The 24,023-nt window shown below is 38.5% G+C and overlaps 1 protein-coding gene across 8 annotated transcripts in view; it reads right to left on the bottom strand.

The window, feature by feature from the left end:
- The window catches only part of ZDHHC20 (zinc finger DHHC-type palmitoyltransferase 20), a 48,420-nt gene that overhangs the window by 13,030 nt on the left and 11,367 nt on the right, over nt 1–24,023 (bottom strand). For 5 of the 8 annotated variants that reach the window (XR_008746787.1, XR_003555283.2, XR_008746788.1 and 2 more), the window contains exons 2-8: nt 17,493–17,519; nt 13,122–13,216; nt 9,444–9,564; nt 8,018–8,087; nt 6,820–6,852; nt 5,858–5,978; nt 720–755 (exon numbers count right to left, since the gene is read on the bottom strand). Coding sequence is in view for 4 of the 8 variants with exons in the window: in XM_027789238.2 (XP_027645039.1) it covers nt 720–755; nt 5,858–5,978; nt 6,820–6,852; nt 8,018–8,087; nt 9,444–9,564; nt 13,122–13,216; nt 17,493–17,519 (503 nt within the window). In the remaining 4 variants the exon portion in view is untranslated. The remainder of the gene's footprint in view (nt 1–719; nt 756–5,857; nt 5,979–6,819; nt 6,853–8,017; nt 8,088–9,443; nt 9,565–13,121; nt 13,217–17,492; nt 17,520–24,023) is intronic. The other 3 variants (XR_008746789.1, XM_013300651.3, XM_005229707.4) reach the window with 1 other exon arrangement.

The following is a 24,023-nucleotide window of genomic DNA, read 5'->3' as shown; positions in this document are numbered from 1 at the left end:
TCCAAACCCTTTCCTGGCAAAATCATAATACTGAACCTACTTCTGAACTGGTGTAAGGAATGTAAAAGGGAAATGGCTGTCATACTGTGTTTCCAAGACTGAACAACTCCTAGACAAGACCTGGGACAGATCTTGAATTTTTGATGATCTCTAAGGTTTAGGCAGCAACCAGCATGTACCTAGCAAAACAAATCTGTCATGTCTGACCAGGCAGAAGTGATTCACCAGAAGACCTACATGAAAAACAACAATTTCAGTACAACCACCATATAAAAGGTAACCTCCCACCCATATCAGATAGTTGATTCAACCCCCAACCCTAACTGTTTTTAGACTTGCACTTAAAAGAAGCCAACAAGATTTGTAACAATACTATTCCAGTTCTATATCCTCAAAATCACAGTACTTTTAAGCAGTTGACCTTTAACAGCACTATGCAAGCAGAGAGGCTATTTTTATTCAGCTGTTTAGTTAGCATTATTGCTACTACTTTTTCCATTAGCTCACTCAGTATACGCAGTTATCTGAGGCTGCAGACTAGAACACATTTAAGATCAAGTGAACACAGGTATATCTATATCCCTGTACACTCCTACGTTCATAGGCAATAGATTACAAGTCTCCTTTTATGATGGTGCAAACAGCTATCAAGAATGACTAGACTAGAAAAATTATAGTAGGAACAGCATTTAAATAATTACAGCAATATTGGATTTTACCTGTGGACAATTCTCTGCAGCCTTCCTGTGGCAAAGCTTTGCGCAAACAAAGACAATTTATTAAACACTAGTATTATGTTAAGACGAAGTGTTTGAAAACAGCACAGGCTTTGTTAAGAACAAAATGGTTGGTGTGCACATGTGCTCTGGGATGTGCCAAGTTCCAACGCCCATCACCAGCCTTAGCGCCCGTTCTCCAAGAGAATGGAGGACAGATTACATAAGAGCACACTACTAACTTCCAAGGCATGAAATTTTCTACTGAAGCATAGAAGTATTGATATTTAGATTGTGACTGGATCACTTTCAAGTGGTTCCTCAGCTTAAGCAACATGACTACACCAGGTGCAATCTTTGCTAATTTCTATCACAAGTAAGGTTTATGTTCTGTGTGATGAAACCATTCATAAAGGTCTGACAAGCTCAGAATAATCCAGAGGTATAAAGCATTGGTTTATAAATTAGAGAATCTTTCTGACTTCAGAACGTATCTATTACCGTTAGATACAGTTTCAGTCCAAACCATAAATAAACTGCCATTCTTTACACAATTTTCTTTGTTTAAAAAAAGAACCCGCAACCCATTAGTACAGCTTTTCTTCTTCCCAATATCCTTGAATACTGGCATATGTCTGTGGGACATACCTTTAGCATAACGTCTGAAATTAAACCAGTACTTAAGAAAATAAAGCAAGAAACAGTAAAGATTAGATATAAAGTTTAGAATTTAAACTAAATAGTGGTATTAGCCATCTTACCTAAGACGCTAGCACGTAACGAATCTGTTGTAGGCAAGATGTATGGCTTTTAAGTGACAGTAATCTTGCAGGAAGCCTAGGGAGAGCCCAGGCATTTACACTGCAGTCAGGTAGATAAACACAGCATTTTCAGATATGCTGCCTAGCATCAGATCATGCTACAGTAAGCAAATGATAGTGGAGTCAAGCTCTCTGAACAGCCATCTAAGTTCAGTTTCCTTATTCACTGCCTTGTTTTGTTTTAATGCAGTTTTGCTTAGACAATTTGTGCAACAGTCCCTCTTCCCCCTGCTGTAGGGATGTGCTGTGTTTTGAGATCCCTTGAAATCAAGGCTAGCAAAATACATACTCCAATTGCTGTTTATTCTTAAGCTTCATGTTAAAACTATGATGACTTCTGCTACCTCAGAGCACACTGCAGTGTTCACCAGCTTCCTAATTAATTTTTCTGACTTCTGTTTCTATTACTCTTTTGAAGTTGCATATTTAAACAAAATAGTTCTCTATAAAGAATTCTCAGGCCAGTTGATTTTGAAGCTAAACAGCAGTGTTGTCTTTGTGTTTTCTGCAGGCCAGAAAACACAAGTTCATTTCAGTTGCATTTTCCTAAAACAGTAGCTCTGAAACCTGGAGAAAGATTTTTTGAATTAATCACAATTAATAGTGTGATCCCCAGGGAGCATTCACCTCTTCTGACTACTTAGTTTCAGCTTGTTTTAAGTTCTTGAATGACAGCTGCAGAACTGAAGCATCTTTCAAAAAAGGCCAATTCCTTCCTGGAAAGAAGCATGCAGGCTTTGAGTGCACATAACAGGCTTATTCACAGTTGTGTCTAGCAGCAGTTCACATGCCACAGCATGTGAAAACAGTGAAACTTCAGACATTAGTTATTTAAAATCATTATGCTCAGCAGCAGCACAGAAGCAGAAACTTGCAGGTGAGAGAGCTGCAGAGCTTACAAAAGGGAGCAATTTGCACAATAAAATTTGGGCTGCTTAGGACACATAATAGACTGAAGCCAGTACTGTTCTAAAGAGTCCCCTACAAACTCCTTCACAAGCACAGAGTCATTTCAGCACATACCAGGTCACAAAAAACCCAGACAAAATCAACAATAAAAAAAAGTGCTGTCAGAGCTTGACTTGTTACTCATCTTTTAGTAGCTAGGTCTGGCTTAAATCTAGAAAAAACTCACAAGATCTGGTATATGTCTTTATGTGTATATGCAAGAGGAACAAGGGAATAAGTTCTAGCTAAGGACCTTTTTTTTTTTTTCCTCTTTTTTGTTAATACAACCAAAGTTTTGCAGAAGCGTGTGCCATCTACCCAGAACGCATCTCATATCTTTGAATTAGCTATACTCAGGATTGCCAAAATAATTTGGAGGACAATGAAAAAAGCTGGAAAATACACAGGTTTCAAAGGGGAGGGAACACAGCAAGAGTAGGTACAAATATACACTGGGAAGCACCACCATGCACTGTGTAAACAAGGCAAACAGGCACCAAGGACTGGGCGTTCAGCCAGTGCTGGTGTTTTGTGTCACTTCGTTAAATGGAGGTTTTATCTCCTCATCTTCTAGGGCAGAAAACTAACTAGGTAGAAATAAAAAATTCTTGAGTATAGGAAAAGAAGTTATGATTATTATTATTATTAATAATAATAATAATAGAAAACTCATTCATGTTCCCTTGATTTACAAAACAGATTTTAACATCTGCATCAGTATGTAAGCCTGTGGTAAACATTTGCAGCCAATGCGGTTGTTCCACCACTGTATGAACAGTATCAAGGTCTTTCCTCAGCACTTCTGCATAGAGCATGACAGATGCTATGTAAAAATCTTGCATATGCAAGTAAGAAAAACAAAGACTTTCTCTAACAGAAGAGGTAAGTAGGTGCACATGTCTCACAACGTTTGCAAGTTATCTTCATAAGTGTGTCATGTCTCTATGCAAGTATTATCAACAGTGCAAAACAATGGATTGCTAAAATTTGTGTAATGAGCACATAAACCTTCACAACCTCACTACTACAAGTTCTGAAGTGACCAAGATTATATTCTGCACAAAGCACTTTATCTTCCATCCCAGCATTAGATATATACAGCAGTTTGTTGCCACACTTTCTCTCAAGAACATCTCTGAGGAAGCAAAAAAGACACACTACCTTCTGAAGGTATACTATAATATTTCCAATAGTCAAGCTTTGGAAGAAAAAACCCAACATCTGGACAGCCTCAACACAAAACATCACAGCAGTATTGAACAGAAAAGGATTACTGATGCTGTAGCAGACAAAGCCAAGCATCAGCAAGATACTGAAGCAGTTGGACTACATACGGCACAAGTCAGCAGTACTCTGCTCCGATCTAGACACGGATGTAGAGAGAAGCTTCTAGGCCTCTTCTGCAGCCAACAGCACTTACTTAAAAACTTATATACTAGAGATGTAGTAAGTTTTGTAAGCCTACATGATTATAGCACTTCCACCTCTTTCTGGAAGTCTACTTTAATCAAGCTATTATAAGATCAGAGGAGTATTAGCTTTGTGGAATGAGTGATTTAATATGAGTAAAGTGAGTCAGAGACCTACTCTAATTATAAGATCATGGCACCACCAGATTCTGTCTTGGAAGTAACCAGGAATAAAAGCAACAAGTGCAAGCACACAGCTACATTGTCTATAGTCACACTTCAGAAGTAGCCCATTCTTGCAGGAAGCATTTGTAACAACTAAATAATTAAAAAAATGTTTTTTTTTAAACTCATATTAAGTTTACTTCTTCTGCTCAAGGGTCCACTTCACTTCAACATTGTGTCAAATGGGCTTTGGAAGAGTCTTGCTGTAAATGGTGGTATTAAATGTTCATTGTTGTCAGATATCCTGTGGACTTTTGTTGCACTAACACTTGTGAAGTGAGGTGACAAAGCAAAGTGGGTTTTTTTTGTTCAAGCACTGACTGGTAAATATGTAAGAGCACACCTACAGTTTCATTAGATATTGCATACAAAGCACTGGAGAGCAGCCAGGCAGATGTTTGGGAGTGGCACATTCACAAATTAAGACTCAACTATTCACAGTCAAGCAAGGCTGGACAGCAGAATAACACCATTTAATTGGAAATATCTGTCAAGCCACAGCTATGACTGATAGATACATTTATGGCTTTCATCTCACAAAATGCTGACAGCTCAATTCCCACACAGTTCCTTGCTCTCCAGCGACAGGCTGCTATACAGAACTGACAGACTAAGAGAAACATAGTACTTCGGCAGATCAGACCCATAGGCTTAGATGAACACAAACAAACATACTTTTTGCACCATTTATCTTACCTGTCAAATGTCAACTGTCTCAAAGTACAGCTATTCTGAATATATGATCAAGCTTCTATTACCCTGACATAGCAGTATCTTTTTGCTCCAATAATGATTATTTCTAGAGCTACAGATAATGACTGCTTTTCTGTCAACTCTGACAATAACTAGCATCTAATATGTGCTGTTATATACTTAGATGCGATGGAGAGCCTTCCACTCACAGTGCTTTTTCTCATGCTAGTTAATAGAGACTGATTAAGAGAATTCTGACACTAGCTCTTCTGCTTAGAGACAGGAAGGCACAAGGTTTGTAGATGAAAGGTAACACCAGAAGACACTTTGTTCAGCCTGGAATGTGACTGGAACAAAACTGATAGGAGGAATATAACACTGACGTACAAGGATGGTTGCCCTTCATATAAATGCTGTAAAATCTACTAAGATGCATGTATGTGCATTACTCATTTGATAACTTGTAATAATTGCAAGGAAGATGTATATCATTAACACTGTATGTCTGTTAGCATTATACCCATATCAGATCAATAGAAGCCACTAGTATGAAGTTCAGACACGCCTCTGTAGGGACTCCAAAACAGAGGCGTGTCAGTTCCCAAGAAATTGATGTGCCTTATCCAGTAGAAGATAATCTATAAACAAGTCTAGGAAGACACAAAATTGCTATTTATATTCACATTTGTCAGTATTTTCAATATATGTAATTGTTTGATATAGCCAGTTTTTTCTATGTCTACATATCTTTACCCAATTAGTTTCAAAAAATCCCTGTGCTGTGCCACTTGACTTTGATGGAGCAGAGAAATTGCAGTGTCCTGATTGGAACTTCTTCCCCCAGTTACTCAGCCTGGGCAGTGTAATATGTATAATTCATTAATATTTGGAAGGTTCTCCTTCTTCAGTCACTTCAATTGATGCTGTTAATGGTAATGAACTATGGAACAGAGTAAACAGTGAGTGACAACATGCTGATTCAGCCTCCAATAACACATGCAGGATTAGACAAATGAACAAAACAAAAAAAAACCTTAGAACTTACTGTCCAAAACTTTATGAAGTACTGCAAGACTGTAGCAGCAACAAACAGACAGTACAGTAAGGAATACATTAAAAACAGGAGGAAGAATTTGTAGTTAGAAAATCCAACACAATTATTCACCCTAGAAGGAGGGGAAAGAGAAAGAGGTTACTACGATATGCAAAAAATAAAATAACACCCAATACATTCAGCTTTAGCAGAGCATAATGTGTATGATGTCAGTGATATGTCCGAAACAGTCTGGCACTAGTGTTTCAGAAGCATTTTAAGCCACCATTTTCAATTAAGTCTCTTTCCTCAGGCCAAATGATCTGGTCCCCTCACATAGATTTTGCCCCCACAAAGTTCTACAGGACAGGACATAAGCTGGCAAAGCGTATGATACATACAGTCTGTATAGAAAGCGTCTCACACACTATGAACTAACTGTGGTCATCACAGAAAATTATACAAGCCTTTCCATTGATTTCAGCGGCTGTTCTTTGCTTACAAAACCACCTTCAAGTCAACTACTGACAGCAGTATTTTTATAATGACAGCAGATAATATTTTTACTGACTACCAGCACTGAATACGAACCGCAGAATAGTAACTGTCTGAGCAGGTCTTACGTATCATCCAGAATTGAGAACTGATTTTCACAGTTCAGTGGGTATCTCTTCTCCTGGTAACAATATCAAACTAAACAAAAGACAGACATGCCATTTCTCATAGGTCTTGTTAATGCCAGGGTTTCTCTATTTAAGGAGAAACTGCATGACTTGGGTTATTTGGCCTACAACTCTACATTGCAACAGACATTAGGAACAAGATTTATTTTCACACATTAAAGCCTCAAGAAGTTCTGTGAAAATCAAGTTTTACTTCAAGGTTGCATTTTTAAAGCAGCGTCTAATTCATCATGTAGGATCTAATTCATCATTATTACACTAGGGTTTTTTTGTTTGTTTTTATGAACTTACCACGGACAGTGGTGGTCCATTTTTAATACACATCTGAAAGAGATAATTTCCAGTAAATGAAAAGCAAAAAATACATTCTCATTCTGTGACACATACTTCTAGTTTCTATGAGTTTGGGGTTGATTTTTTTTTTAATTTTATAAAAAGGTGTTTTGCCCCACTGTATCTTTTTCAGGTCCTTCTCAATCAAGCCAATTTTCTGTATTATAGCAGCCATCCATTCACCCCAAAGGACCAACTGAGATTTAGAAAAGTTACGAAGAGTCTCTTAACATGGGGAACATAACTGAGCAACATCATATAATAGTTCATTAAGCCACACTAGTTTTATGTGCACACAGAGAAAAAAATCCAAAGGACCCTTCAGAGTTGTGTGGATAAGGTATGTTAGTCTGGCATTCACTTCAGCTAAGCCTACCTTCGGGCTATTTTTGCTACCTCTTATGTTTGCTGCTTGATTGTATTTTAAAGCCAACTGAGGAAAAGAGCAGCACAGTGGGTAATTTAAATAGTCCACATACTGTTTTCATCCGGTTTTAGTATAAGGACAGATACTAGACATTTCAGACACACAGACATTCACTGTACTTACTAATAAATTCGATTTTAGCCAAAATATGTGCATTAGATTCTTCAGTATATTAGATTTCCTCAAGCTCAGCCTACTGAAGTCTCACTCATAGCCTCAGTCTTCAATACCCTTACAGACTTCTCTGATGATTCAGAAAGAAGCTAGGGAATAGCAGTGATGTCTTTGAAATGGTTAAGGTATGGGATTCCACTGTCAATCTTTGAGATAAAAGATTTTTAGTATTATTAGTAATACACATCTGTTTCAAGGCCGCAGAAGCAAGATACAATGAAAGTTTTATAATAAGGATTTGCTGGTGCTGCTATCTCAGACCTGCCTTTCTTTCAACTGCTGATTTTTAATTTTATTTATTTATATAAACATTGTTTTACAAAGCTACAAGCAGGTTTCCTAAAAAGTTCTGTCTTTGGACAATGGGGCTACAATAGTAATATTGTATCAACAGGAGGAACTTCTCTTTCATGAAATCCAAGTACTGAGGGTCTGAGAGAGGAACAAATAGTAAAGCCTGCTGTTATTTAAGGGCTGACACACTGAAGACATGAACACACTACAGTGATGATCTCAGGAGAGAGAAAATCCATCATTTCAGATACAGTAACTTACATGTCACATGCAGAACAGTGGTGGCAGCGGTCAGGTTTGATTAGCTGGCATCGATCGCAGTATCTGATTGCTGCAAAGGTCAAGTCATTAGAACTCATTTAATTTTACAAAGGTTTTCCCCCTTTAACGTAAACTTTAATGTAAACATAGAGCTTCCTACCCTCCCCTGCCATACCTATTCTCACAGACCTTCATGTGTCTACTGTCATATGATATGTACTTTTGATTTTTTTTTAAGAAAAGTAACATCGAAAAGTATTTAAAATACTTTCATCTATTCCTACGTCCATTTCCATTTACTCTTTGGCTCCCCAGTCTTCCCATCTTTCATCCTCCGGCACCAGTCCCCTATTGCTTGCTTGCTTCCAGCTCTGGACAGGGTACTTGGGCATCCCATTGTGAAGCTACATTCTTTCAGCAAGCCAACTTTCTGCATTAGCTTTCTCTATCCCCTTCAGCAAATAGTGATCTGTTCCATAAATCAGCTCTTCCTCATGTTTCCTCAATATTTTTAAACAAGCCTCCAGGCTCTTCTCAATGGAAATCAGGCACCAGCAGAGGCAGTTTGGAAGGAGAAAAGCCAACACCTACAGCTAAGCAGAACTGCTAAGAGCTGGCAAGAGCTTCCCAGACCATTCCAGGAACTTAAGATTGGGATTCCCTTAAAGGAAGGCTTATATTCAAAAAAGTCAGGTGTCCTTAGACTTTGGAAAGTCACAGTAAACTTTGCTAACAGTTATTCTTTAGTTTATGTTTTTGGAAAACTCTACAGGGTTGCTAGTTTCAAGAAAGAGAAACAGATCTATATATACACATATAAAAGCTAGATTTTTAAAAGAGTATACATATGTATAAGACAGCACTTTCACAGATCGTTCATATGTAAGTTGAAATAAAAATGCCTATAGGTATTAAAGGCAAATACAGAAATAGCCCATAAGTAGCTTTGTACTGAATTACAGATGGGAATGAAACAACATTTATTCATTCCTAAATTCTAGCCTTAAAGTGAGATGTTTCTCCTCCTGCTGAACTGATACAGCTCAGAAAAAGAAGTTTAAAAAGGGGATATAAATGATTATTAAACTGACTGAAAAGTTTAATTTGCTCTATATGTAGCAGTATTAGCTATATTTCTTTGCTGTGTCTATTTTTTATAGCCAAAATTAGAGATAAATGTTGTCATTATTTGCTTGCTAGAAAAGAATTGTTTTGGGTTTTTTTCCAAATACTGCCTACATGTTGAGATCCCCAGACAAAGGACTCCAGTTTCTCTAGGGGGAAGACCACTAAGACCCCAACCCAAACAAATAACAAAACAAGGTCACGGCCCTTGCAATATGAGCTTAATAGATTGTTAATTCAGTGACATCAACTAAATTGCACCGAATTAAACTAGCAGCTTCAGGAGCTATCTTTATCTCACCTCTTGATGCTGTTGTCGTATAGATAGGCAAGTCTTTAGCAGCTCTTCTCAAAATCTCCTGCTGGGATTCTGGTCTCTCTTCTTTTTCATATTGTTCTTTATCAGCTTTTGACAAGCAGAACTAGGAGAGAGGAAGAAAATGGAACGAAGGCGAGAGATTAATTATTACTTTGTGTTCTAGTTAAGCTCCAAGGAAAAGCCCCTGTGTATCTTAATGTTATGTCTTTGGACAACCCTCATCCACTGACCCATAAAATCCCACATAAAGAAAAAAACAATGCCACAGGAGTTACAGGAGATCCTTAAAACTCCATGATGGTCTGGGGCATATTTTAAAGAAATTATCTTTATCTCTGTTCCATTATCTACTGCATTTTCCCTTCAACACAAGGGAAGGCAGAGACTCAGGGGAGTTTTAAGAAAGTGCAATCTTTCTCTTAATTCCCAGGAAGTGTAAATTAATGTGATCTGTGAACAAGAGGAAGGTGCAACAGTCCTTTGCTGCTACAGGGCACTGAAGTTCACTTATGCCACTTCCTCTCTCTGACTTAGAGAGGGGTACAAACACGAGGTGGGATAAAAAAGGCAAGCAGGGCTTCATGGCTTCAGCACAAAGCTGGAATTTTTACATGGGAGTTGTCACCACTAGTCTCAAAACCCATGAAAGCAACTTCAGCAAAGCCTGTGCAGTTTGAGAGTGTGTTACAGTTCTGAGTAAAGCATGATGAGCATTCCTGTTGAAGTCTCCCTGAAATGTCAAGCTTTAGCAGAAAAGCCTGGAGAGCTTTCACTCGCTTGTGAAACTTAGTTTGCTATCCACTGAAATTATGAGCTTTACCATTAAGGCCCACAAAACCCAGTGTGTTGACAAGCCCCTGTGGAGTGGGGGCTGAATTTCCTTTGGTGTTTTTTTGTTCCAAAGCACTTTTAAACTCTGAGCTTCCTTCATGGACAACAAGAGCCCTTTTTATGAGCACACATACAAAAAGCATTCATGGTAGTGAGTGGAAAATGCTGTGTGTGCAGCTGGAACACAAATTGGCTTACTGTGGTTTAATATGATCATAATTTCCTACCATGAATGTGTATATGATTAGTTCACATGGATTTTCCTCTCATCCTGTAGTTTTTCCTCTTTTGGGTTACAGTCAGTTGGCAAGCAAGCAACAATGAAGACACCACTTACAGAGAGGAAGAAGCAGTACAACACTGCTGCAATTTCTCTATTTCTTAACTCAGAATGCAAACAAGTTGCCTCCTATCTCACAGGCTCTAGTTAAGCCTCCTGTTACATATAGTATCTTCCCAGTTATTGCGCTCGCCCACCATTCAAAGGTGAAACAGGAAACATAATCTCCTCTTAAATAATCAGAAACTAGGATCAATCTATGTGAAGGATCAAAGTTTAACATTTCAGTCCTCATCAAAAATTTGACCTAATTTTTTAGTTTTAATATCCAAGATAGATTTCACTCGAATATGAAAACTGGAGATGCTGGCACCAAAAGTTTAAGATAGATATGAAGCATCATGCCAGCAAACAGTGGTGGAATATGCCCTTCCTCCCTACTGCCCTTGTGAGTCTGCTAGGTGATCCAATGCCTGTCTTCATGACCTACAATCAAGCAGAGGTTTCATTAAACATGAAATTCTACTTCTAGATTACATTTCTATGGCAAACCATTAATGCACAGAAAAGGAACTAAATTGCAAGATTTAAAACTTTGATTTGTCCAAGTAACATCATAATATTACTCCAAAAATCCTGGGCAGGATTTTTGTTTTCCGAAGAGCTGTATTTCTGTTCTAATTTCAGAAATTAATAGGGCCATGAGACCACAGTCTCTTTGGACAATGGCAGGATATGTTCAAAGGCATCAAAAGTTGTCTGTTACCACATAGTGAACAGAATTTCCAATGAGGTTTCAGCAATTCTTATTGAAAACAGAAAAAGTCCCTTTGTTTCCTTCCTCTTTCTGGACCTTGTATAGTGTTGATTGTTCTTTCTTATGACAAATGTACAGGGATTACACTAAGACAACAGCAGCTGCAGAATCTTTTTTTAGTTCAGTAGTAAGATCACAGGATGCTATTTGTTTTGCAAGAATGGCTAATTTGAATGACTAAAAACATATACGTTTACACTCTCAGACAACAGGGAGATTCTGAAGTCAGGCTTTGTTTTTAAGTATAACCAGCATAAACTACTCACTGCTACATGAACAGAAGGGATTTCCTCAGAGAGAGAAGTGGTGGTGGGTTTTTTGTTTGGTTGGGTTTTGTGGCTTTTTGGTTTCTGTTTTTCATTTTTTGTTGTTTTGGTGGGTGTTTTTTTTTTTGTTTTGATTTTTTTGGGGGTGTACTTTCCCCCCCTTTTTTTCTTTTTAAAAAGCTAGCTGTAAAAGAAAATGTTATTAAATCTGATCTACCCCCACACTTGATACAGGAAATCTTCATTACATGCCATATGCCCAAACTATCCCTTTTCACTCACATGAGAAGCTTGCTACAATATTACTGTAACTGTAGGATAACTACTGTCAGAAGAGATTCTCTATTACTGAAGAATCAAAGCAGACAATAAAAGATACAGGGCATCAGCTTTATGAGCAGCTCTAGTTTTCACAGCTTTACAAAACCTTGAATAACAGTTCCAACCACATTTCAATTAGCTAATCTGCTTAGCTTTATCATTTTCCTGCAGAACCATCCCAGAGAAAGCCAAAACAAGCTACCCTAAAGACAAATCCCTTTGAATTTTTTAGGTTTAACAAATCAGTACTACTCTTTCTGCTTAGCTAAACAGCAGAACAGTCTTTAGCTTTTCTCACTTTATATTCTGTAGCTTTAAGATACAGATCCCTAAGCCATAATTAAGTACTGCAGAGCAGTGTTTGCTTTTCCTTAAAAGCATGGTTTTAACCCTTTTCAAAAATGTGTAAGGTTGACACTAGCACTGAAAGTCAGTCTTGCCAAAAATAGAATAAAAATTCAACCCCCACAGAGCAACCAAAGCCTCAAACAGTTTAGACAATTTAAAAGCTTTATAAAACCAAGAAAGGGAAGTATTTTAAATTTGGTGCCAGTATTTAATCCTTACATACACATACCTTAGAGAAAATAGAAAACAAGTTAATCCATCTCAGGCTTATTGTAATTAATACTGTTCTTCAAAACAAAAATTCTTACAGTCATCATGCATTCTTTTGCCATTATATAAAGCTCCTTTATGTATTCACTTCTCAATTGTCCCTAAACCTTAACTCCTGACTTACAGCTGAGTGGTTCACTCCTCTGCGTTATGAGTATACACTGCATTACTACTTTTTCTTACCAAAGGTCAAAACTGCCTAAAAGGGAAATATAAAAATGTTGTCACTGTATTTATCAATTTTAAAAATTCCAAGTTTCAAGCAAGCTACTTCATAGCAAAACACTGTACACGACTGTCAAACTTGTGATGAATTAAACGCATATTTCATTATATGAAATGTCATTACACAAAGTATTTTAAGAGTAACTTGATCATTTTCATTCATGATACACTGTCATGCTGTTCTATTTTAGATAATGAGAAGGGAAAGGTGAATCATGCAGTACTGCAAACAAGTTTAATCACTGAAAACAGTTCAGCTATTTATAAACAAGGCATTGACATTTTTCTAACGTTATATTTACCTCATTAGAGGGGGATGCAGGAGATGTGAAAATTGTCTTCCAATAGGACCATACAAACATGAAAAATGACAGATGAAACACCACAAGGTAGACAACTGCAATAAAATACAAGTAAGAGTTCGGTGAATATAGCTGAAAAGAAATAAAGTCCCTGACCTTTGATGAGGGCTAAACTACTATGCTATTAATCACCTAATAAAATTAAGTTGTATTAAACCCTGTTCCCTGGGTAGACTTAGCACTCTAAGAGCACTCATTAGCAATAAATAAATAAATAAAATAAAATCACCAAATGTGATGGTTGCTATTTCTCAAGGAAATAATATGCTTTTATGCATGATTCCAAAACAAAGTCTGAATGGAAACAACCTAATCCAACCAAAAAAACCCAGAAGTGAACACAGCTTCACCTGTGGCATGTGACTAACCTCTTTGGATAAATACAATTCTGTTCTAGATTATAGTAAAATATTTGATAATTGACCTGCAGAATTCAAGTTAATTCCTGTATCTAATAGAAACAGCACAGTATTGTGCCACTGTAGAAGACACTAGTCATCAATGACAGTAAACATTATAAACCAGGGGTCTGGAGCAGACTGCACTCCAACATGAGAGCTAGCTGCGAGTTAAAAATTATTTGATTGTCTTCTTTCAAATGATCACAGGAATATCATCTGGGAGAGTCGTGCTATTATAGTCACAAGGGCAACAAAATGTACGTGGCTTTAGTAAGGTGCTCATCAATTTATGAATGAGTCTGTGTGATATGGTTGCTTTAAAGACCAGAGACTCAGACCTTATGACCCAAGAAGCTTCTTGCAATCTTGTTTCCTCTCACAGTTTCTTTTACCACTTGTCAAGAAGAAACAGATTGGTTGTGCCAGAATAGCAAGTCTTAGAAAAGAAGTCATACTAAATATTTAAATTATCTTCACATATTATCTTCAGTTGCAGGAAGAAGGAAACTTGACCTACTTTCCTGTGCACATAAAGAGAGTCCTTTAAGAGGCCGTATGACATACTTCATGGATGGCAGAACAGGCTCGAGACTTTGGAAGCTTCCAACAGCTCAGAAAACACTTGTGCACAGTCACAGAAGTGGTCTTAATTTATCATCTTTCAGGATTTTCACTGCTTGTTGGAGTAAAAAACCTTTGAGCTTTCTTCAGAGAATTATGCTTTTTACCTTTGCCTCTGACTGCTCCAACTTTAGATTTGGCAAATTTTCAGCTATAAAGCTGACTGAAAATGCAAGAAGCACAACCTTTTTCTAAAGCCATCCTAAAACTGTCATCCTAATAGGAAAGAACTTGTTTATCACTATACTAGGCACTGCATAATTAGAAAGTCTTTTATTAAAAACATACCATACACATTCAAATGTAATGTGGTTAAGCAATTAAAGCATAAAAAATGGTTTGGTGAAAGAGGAGAAACGGACACAAGATTGGAGTGGAGTCAGCTGCACAGATCAGAGGTTCAGAAGAAAAGAGGGTGAGAGGAGTTGATTAGAAGGGAAGAGGAAACAAGATACAGGGAGGGCAGGGTACAGCAAAACTAACTTACACAGTAAACAGTTCTATTCTGTCCATAAAAATCACCTCCAGAATTCAGATTTTTTGGACGGATTATTTTAAGCACACACACAATACGTCAAGCAGCAGAACCTCAAAGTCTTATCACAGCCTGTAAATGCCCTAACACACAGAATAACAGACACCAAGGCTGGCTGCCGTAAGGGTACAGATCTGTGCCAGTGGCACCAGGATTTACTAGAAAGAGGCAGCTGTTAAAAGTGCTCTTGCACTCTTGCAGTAACTGAGATCTTGCAATCTGTCACCATCATTAAAAGCCAAGTGCCTGTCCTCAGTAGCCAAACAGGGGCAACTCAAGAAAGACTTTCATGCTGTTCCAGTGATGGACATCACTCAGTCTGGAGGAGAAAGAGCCTGCAACTGGCTGTCCATACTGGCTCTGCACTGAATAAATTCTTGCTGCTTTTCCCACTCCTGTGCTTCCAGGTATCTATCCTGTCAGTGCTCCCCCAGAAATGAGAGGGAGAGAAGATACCATTTTTGATGGCTTTACTTTGGCAGTCCATCTACGCATTGTTTTGGATAGCAGTATCTCCTCTGCAGACTACGCCCTGAAGCATCTTGCACCAGTTTCCAGTAGAAATATAAACCAGCTTCATTCCTATTACGCTCATTTTCTTGTAATTACAAGCTAGATGGAAAATACGTCAAAAGCCTCAACCCCAATATTTGCCAGTTTAGACAGACTCAAGAGTCATGAGGAAGTCTCGGCTCAGCTAAGGGAATCCAGGATTCTTGGTGCCATGCTGTGACCAAGTGAGGTCACTTCTCTTTAAAGGCACTGATGCATATTACACCATAATTTATGCCCTCAGGAGGACAATATCTTACAACATGCTCTTAGAATCTTCCTAAAATATGTTAAGATCTCCTAAAAATCACCCTTAACATCCTTTTCTGAACCATTCTTAATACTGCTTCGAAGGCAGAGTCAGATTACAGAAGTAATAATATGTAACAGAAGTATATTATACCGTTAAGAGAGATTCAGACTGACTTTATTCCCCTATCCTAATGGATATAAATCTAGTCAAGAATATGAAATTACAAAGAAACAATTAGCCTTAATGGGGTGAAGAAATCACCACTAATTTAATCAAAACCTGTAATTAAGTACTGAAGTAAAAGGATTTGAACACAGTACACTGAAATATGGAACAAAATATACGTGCTAAGATGCACACTATCGATCTACATCGCGATATTACTGGTACTTTGGCCTTTTGACTCTTCTGATGTGATTTCCTGACTATTCTGAGTTAGCTTATAAGAACTTTATAAAATTTATGATAACTTTCATTTCAAATAAAAAAATACTTCACTTATCATTTTAAGATCAACCTCCTTGGTAAAGAAATTAATGTATACAGGGTGAGTATGATATGCTTTAGAATTGAAGGTGCAAGAAGCGTGCAGGTGACAGCTATTAAAAGCCTAACAGTCAGGTTCCAATGATACTGTCAGTCTCATTAATTAATCAAACATTTTTCTTCTCTGGTAGATCTAAGAGCACCTGCTTCAGTCAGACAGGCACCACATTTGTATTAAAGCCAGAGATCTGACTATACAACATTATTACTCTGCCAGGCTTTAACTGAGACATGGATCTTGCCTTTCTGGAAGAAACTAGGAAGTAAAACTTACTCATATACAGATCAACAGTAAAGCATGGCAGCAATCTGCAGAATTCTGTAAAGTCTAGGTGAAGCCTAGCTGTGCAATGTAAAAATGCAGGGTAAGACACAGATCCCATCTTGAACAGCTTACAGTTTATTTTGCAGATCTTCTCACTCTTTCACCTCTTCAGTAGAAGATGAAAGAGGACAGATTCTACTAAGGTTTCTTCCTTTCAGTGTTCTCCTGGATGCTCCCCACCAGGAAGAAAATTGCTAGATTAGCTTCAAATTCTACACTCTTTTGCAAAAGTATTTAAGAGATGAGAGCCAGGGGGTCTCGCACTGTGAAGACAGTCCTCTGGATAGTCAAAATACAAATCTATGCTTAAATCTACCACTCATGCCCCACCCCCACCCCCAAGCTGAAATGAACTCCCAAACAAACATCCCATCAATAATTTGTATTTCTACAGGAATAAAAAAGTTTTATAAAAATCCCATATTTTGAACTTCCGGAATCAAATCATCCTTTAGCCTTTAAAATAAGTGGCAAAGCAAGTATGCTGGAAATTTTTTGGTCAGTTTCTCTCTGTAAGTACTACCTACTGAGGCATATACTTTCCAAAGCCAATATGAAGACTTCAGTTTGTCAAAACAAGGCCTTAACCACTTGAGCTGGAAATTTAAAATTGTAATGTGCAGCCACCTTTGAAATGGTTTTATTTTGCAGAGCTCTAACCAGCCCTAAAGAATGGGGTTCTGAAGGAATTTGGTAAGCTGTTTGGAAAATAGCAAGCAGTAGAACAATTCTCCCTCTTCAGAAGTCTTTCAGGTCTCAAGGTGTGTTCAGGAATAAACAGCAAATGGACTTGTGAGCAGTTCCTTCTCCCTTCTTTCCTGTTCTTAGAAGGTACCCATTTAAAAATACTTGCAAACCTAAATCATAGTTGCATTACTTGCAGGTCTTGTCATCATCCCAAGCTTGTGATACCAGAAGCTAAACAGACTCAACCTCACAATATTTACTTTGTTTCTTAGCACTAATCTGCTCACCACACAGAACTTACACATAGAGGAGTATATTCACATTCTATGTCCCTTAAGACTTGCATGCAACAAAACTATTCATATCTTCAAAATAATTTTTAAAAAATTACCTTTTTCTGCAGTTGAAGAAATAGTAACTGGAAGAGAAAAAAAGATACATGGTAAGTAAATTTGTAATGAATCAAGTGTCTGGCTAGAAGTGAGATATATGAGATAGCTGCTTGTTCCAAAGCATACTACAGGTGTTAGTAGAGGCTCCCTATCCTACTCTGGGGTAAAACAGGAGTTAGCATTCCTCCTGCCAACCCCTGAGGCCTGGTGAGTCAGTGGAAGAGCTGAAGTGATCCAGTTCCCTGCACTAACCAAATGAGCATGTTCCTTTGCATAGACATTAATGAGATCATAATTTAGGTATGTTCCCCTTCAGATATGCACCCAGCAAAGTTTTCTGTCAAAAACTAGGCCAACAGGTGTACCATTGGAAAGCAGAAAAATGAAATAAAAGAAGTTCTTACAGAAGTTTCCGTGCAACTATGTTACATGTAACCTACTTTCCTCTTATTTTTTCCCACCACTTCTCTTTTCCTGCCAACATGCTATTTTTGACTTCTTTCCCCTGACCTGAATTCTTCAGGCATAGTTAAAACCTCCCCACTTCCTCAACTTGTTTTACCCCAACAGCAGATTCTGTTGTTCAAATCTACTTTGTATACTGCCTGACTAGTAGTACATCCTCTTGCCATCAGGCTTTTCCAAAACCTTCACACTTCATTCATCAGTCCAGGTAAGATGCTGAACTGAGAGCTGCTGTACTTATTGGGTTGCTTTGTTAGATAGCACTCCCCTTGCTGGATCTCTTCCTTCAACTGAATTCCTGAAGTTCAATGAAGAAAGGATCTTTTCCCCAACAAGTTCTTTTTCTCTTCATGTTATACAGGAAATTTAAGCTTCTGGTTATTTAGCATGAGCAAGTGGTTAACAGCACACACTCTGCCTACTGCAGTTTACCTCACTCCATGTTGTCTGCTCTCTCAGCTCTGACATTTCTAGTTACTAGTCCATATACCAGTTCAAAAGAGCTTTTTCCTGATCCACACTAGTCTTAATTCTGCAGGGCTTCAGAATGCACTGCAGACTTCCTTCTGAAGGGTTAACTTTGGTCACAGAGGTGCATGTGTCTCACTTAACTGCAGATACCTATAGTAAAAAGGTCTGCAACTGTATTACACAACCCTACTCCTTTTTATAGTCAATAAGAAACATAATGAGGTGGTAACATATAGATGACCCCTTCTTGTTTCAGATATGTGGTTTTGGTTGCTGGTTTGGGTGGTTTTGTGTGTGTGTCCCAGTATGGAAGCCTCTACAAAGTTCATGGAAAAGGTTCCAGTTCCTTCCATCTAAAGGAGGAAGAAATCACCATTTAGAATAGAACAAGGTTCACTTCAAAGTAAAGGAGGTCAATCCTAAAGAACAGCTTAATTTCACATTAGTTATGCATACTTCCACATCCTCCTCCCATGTTTCTGTCTGAGACAGGGACACAATCCACACATAAAAACAGACCTGAAGCACATGATTACCTGAAAAGTATGCATGTAAATACAAGAACAGGTTCAGCTGTGCCATGACACAGTCTCAGTACTACTCCACTGCATGCTACAGAAGCGGCACTATTTTTTAAAGCAAATCCTGTGCGTGTTTTTGCTTGAAACTTTTACTAATGTGTCATTTCTCCAGTTAAAACGTTTTCAACAACACAAGACGACAAAATCATTAAAAAGCTGAAAATTAAAACAAGCTTGCTGAGTAGAGTTGTTTGCTCAACTTTGGGAAAAAATACTAAAAAAGTACTTTAGATTAAGCTTTGTCTTTGGCTCCTCATGTATCTTAAGTAAACACCTTTGCACACAGCTGGATAAACACATATTTCCTGAGACAAAAAGTATAAAAAAGTTCTTAATTATCCTCTAATGGAGGGAGAACAATGTTATCTATAAAACTACAGGATTTTTTTTGTAACTATTCTGGTTAAATCAATCCATAATCTGTAGCTTCATTTCTGCTCTCAGCTCAAAACAAAATTGTGAGCCAAATTTGATGCTTGAAGACTCAAAATAATGAACAGTCTTTAGATGAGAAAAAAAAAACCCCACAAACTAAAGATTTTATCACCTGTGAGACTTCATTGAAAAGATCCCTAAATAAACTTAATAAAAATTAATTAACACTTCTTAGCACCAGGAAGATAATTTTCTCTTTCATATCTAGGTCTCTTAGGTCAGAATGCAGTTATTGGACTGTGCAGAACAATTTTAGTTTGGCAAACTCTTGCAGTTTGAGGTAAAAGCCAACACTGAAAGACTTGTGATTTTCATCCTGTCTTATCATCCTCAAATTAAATAAAGATAAAAGATGGCCAGTTCTCTTCTGCCTCAGACGTTCATGCAAGTTAACTGTTTCTATCCATTGCACTGTTGTTATTCCCATTGTCAGACAGGTTAAATGAATAGCAGACCTACTACTTGTCCAAATTCACTCAGCAAACAGCAAATCAACAGTTTTACTGGATCTTTATACTACAAAGTAAAGCCTTCCAAATAAGCTAATATTAGTATTTGCTAGTCTGGCAATGTAACAAGCAGCTTTGTACCATCAAAAAATCAATTCTAGCTTTTGAACTCTGGTTCAGGAAAAAACCCTACAGAACAAGACATTACCATTGTGGCCCACCATCCCTGGCCTGTAGTTTGAGTTACAAGCTTGGCTCACGATTGCTTTTCTCTTCTACTGCTTCTAACTACTCAGACACTGCCATCAGCTTCTGCTAAATCAGTTCTATTTCCACTTCAAACATTTCTCAAACACTGTTTCTTGTTTGGGGTGTGGTATGGGGGGAAAAAAAAGCAGTGCTGCCTTTTCACTAATTGGTATTTTCCAAACAAATAAGCAGTGCCTATGATTTATACGATGACCTCTCAACGCAACAGCACTATACACTAGATTATATGTATCAGCACAAGGTAGTGCCTTCAGCACTGTGGTCAAGACAAACATGTTCATATTCCAGAAATGTGAGCATTGTAAAACAGCTGTTCTTTGGAGGATTTTAAAATATATCCCCATGTCAGTCTATTGCTCAGCTACCAAAGGAAAAATAAGAGCAAAAAGATTCTTAAGATCAGCTTCTTAATATTAAGTTTCTGGTTTCTTGAGAAGACTTACGAAGTTCTAGCAAAATATTGCTAGGGAAGGATAAAAAAATGACTAGACAGTGAAAGCTGCAGTTCCCTTCATTGCAAAGGGCTCAGCAGCAGCATTCGCATGCTCACACACACGCTGAGATTCCACTTTGGCCTCATAATTTCAAAGCATTCAACATCTCGGCATTACAGCACCAAGCAAGTCAAAGTGAACAAGCCCTATCTGACCGCAGTGCAGAGCTTTACTCTTAGCCACCTCAGGATTTCCAAAATCAGCTCCACTAGGGAAGGAGCTCAGCAAAGCCTGCCTGTGAAGAGCCCACACTGACCTTCATGCTGCTGCAGCTTGTCCAGGGACATACAGGTCCAATACACTCCAGTAGCTGGTCCTGCACCACTGAGAAGCTTACACGATAAACCTCCTAACTCTTTGGGGTCACTGCAGTATGAAGCACACCAAGTATGTGGTTTCAGTTTCTATAGAACACTATCTTCAAAATACATGATACAGCCTTTTGTTAGGCTGGATTCAAATATACTTTTTAACTTGGTCCATTTAGAGGACAAGCAGAAATTCCAGATTCAACTTTGTAACAGAGGAAAAAGTTGTCATAGTTTTGATTTAGACATCTATTATCACCCCTGGCAAAGACACTTTCTCCTTCTTCACGACCCCAGTTGTTTGTTACTCCTCTTTCTAGATACTCTTTGTCACATTGTGGTCTGTTATCTTTCATCTCACCTATGTCACAAGAATGAAAGAGGCGGAAGCCTATAGCTTATCACAGGAAACAATCCTGCAGACACAGGGACATCATTATCTGTGTAACAAATGAGGCTGGGGGGGAAATGTCATTTGTTGGAAGCATTCCTCTTGGAGTGAAAACTGACCAAGGTGAAATTATCAGAAAGCTTTGGAGAACTTTTTAAGCTGCTTCAAGAAAACCTCCCAGAATGTCTTGGAAGAACAAGTATGTTTAGGGAGCTGGTTTGCTTTCAGTTTCAGGCTTATTTTCAAGATTGCTATGAAGTGTTCAAGCACCTTCCAAATCACTGCATAATAGGAAAAAAACCCAAATCTCTCTATTCTGAAGCAGAGGTGCAATGATCTGCCAAGACCTTGCCAGAGGCATGCTAAAGATGACGCATTTGCCTTCAACCTTGGAAGAAAATCCAACCGCTCTACAAAACCCACACACAACATCTCCCTACTCCCCTAAAAGGAATATTCCAATCAAAGCCAGATATGGTCCTTGTAGAACAAGAAATTCAACTGCAACTAATGTAGAAGTATAGAAAAGGAAAAGAACTGATCTTGTTACTGATGTGCTATGTTTATGTTCCCTCCCCCGATGGCTCCTAGGCAGGAGTCATACTTGGGGTATTAGAGCCTTTCCACAAATCTCAAGATTAACTTTCACATTTTGGCTGACATTCCTTATGGGTGGGAAGAAAGAGTGATAAATGTGCAATTGCATCCCTTCACCAGATGTACAGCCTCAACTTTTCTCATTTTTAAGGAAAAGGGGTAATATATATATACACACATATACATGTATACATTTCCAGAAGTTATCAGCACTGAAACTCAACAGAAACTTCCCATGGGCACTACCCGATCTGCAAAGGCAGGCACCACTGACATTATCCTAAGTTTTTAATTTTTTTCAGAGAATGGCATTTAATTGAAAGCATAACTTAGATTTATGGTAACATAATTCCCATTTGCAAATGCAGACCTTAATCACTCACAAGAAGATGGCAGAAACATTCCTTACCGACAGAAGTGGGACAGACAACAAGTCAATTTCCTTGAGCAAATACTCATTTGACTTCTGTTAGAGGGTAGTACTGGAGCATGAAGACCTTATTCACCTCTCCAGTGATCTCTAAAAGCTGTAATTCTGTGACCTTTCCACAATGAGCTATTTCTTATTTCCTGACTGGCAGGCACCCACTAGGTGCTTTCCTCCCTAAGCAGCAGGGAGTTGTTTTTAGACAAATGACTCAAGACAACTGACGTGACAGCATCATATAGGCAAAAGCCAACGCAGGAAGATGCTGCCAGGTCCCTGCTGAAAGGCTATGGGGGCCCAGAAATTGCACACATGACTTGCCACTAGCTGGAATGAATGTCCTCTGCATAGATTTGAGCCATATGAACCTAGAATTGTTTTATCTTCATATCACACTAGACTGATTGATTGTGGTTTTTTCACTCCAAATCTCCAGGAACACGATACAGGTTTCCCCCCGCAATGCACTGCTAGATAATTCAGAAAGCAATGTTTTATTTGGTGGTTCCCCAGGCCTTCATGCTGCACTGGCATGAAGAAGCATGCATTGCCACACTGTGTGCCCCAGTGGTAGCACTGTCTGGGGCTGGTCTGCAGCATGTGTGCACCATTGCCCAGGTCTAACACAATGCTTGTCTCAGAGGCATGACCCATGGTGGACAACTCTTGCTGCAGAGGTGTTACAAAGCTACACCTCTTAGCCATCTACTCACTCCCCTACATAGCAAAAGCAAGCACTTGCCTTCCCAGACACTTCAGGTCAGGGGTGAGCTAGCGATGAAGGCAAGTTTGAGAGACCACAAAGAGCAGGGAATTGCAGTGATGAAGGGTGAATGGCAGTGAAAGGCCTCTTGCTGTCTTGGGTTATGCACAGTCATGAGAAGGAAAAGAAACCGTGCCAGGGCTACTGATGCCTCAAAGCAGTGCCGCTATTTCCATGAGCACATAACACAGCCCAAACTTCACACACGCTGTGTGCAGCAACATCACTCGAGTGAGCTACTTTGTGACTTCAAGTGATCACAAAAGGGTGCCTTCAAAAGCACTGCAGGGTGTGTGTGGAGAGGGAGAAATCTAGGGTGGGAGGAGAAAGGAGGAAGAAAATGCAGCCAAGGAAGAGATACCTTGCTGCAAGACAGATGCTCTGTTGTTTATGGCCACAGATTTTCTATGTTCATGATTGCCAGGCCCATTGCTACAGGATTCAAAGCAGCATTATCACAGGTAAAATTAATTAGTGTTTCAAGTTACACTGCAGATCTTTTTTTGTTACTTGTTACTAGCTATCATTACGATTTTTGTATGTTTAAAACAATATCAACACAACTCTTTCATGCAACAAGTAATTTAGAGCAGCCAGAGGCTTGCTGCCCAGAAAACATTCTCTTATCACAATAATAAAAGAGCTTTTTATTTAGCCAAAGTCTTTTCAGCCTCAGTGCAGGGTACATGCATAATTACAAACAGGACGACAGCAGAAATTAGCATAATCAATGCAAGATACTCTTTGGGTACTGTGTAACATTTAGGAATGAATTAAGCTATGACAACTGAAGAGATTTCTGCTATATATTCTGGGAACAGTAAATTCTGTGCTACCACTGCCACAGTTCAAAAACACAGCTATGAAGGCAGCTGACTT

This window comes from Falco peregrinus, chromosome 4 (assembly GCF_023634155.1).
Source record: "Falco peregrinus isolate bFalPer1 chromosome 4, bFalPer1.pri, whole genome shotgun sequence".
Taxonomy (NCBI): Eukaryota; Metazoa; Chordata; class Aves; order Falconiformes; family Falconidae; genus Falco; species Falco peregrinus.
This window is presented reverse-complemented; position numbering and strand designations above follow the sequence as displayed.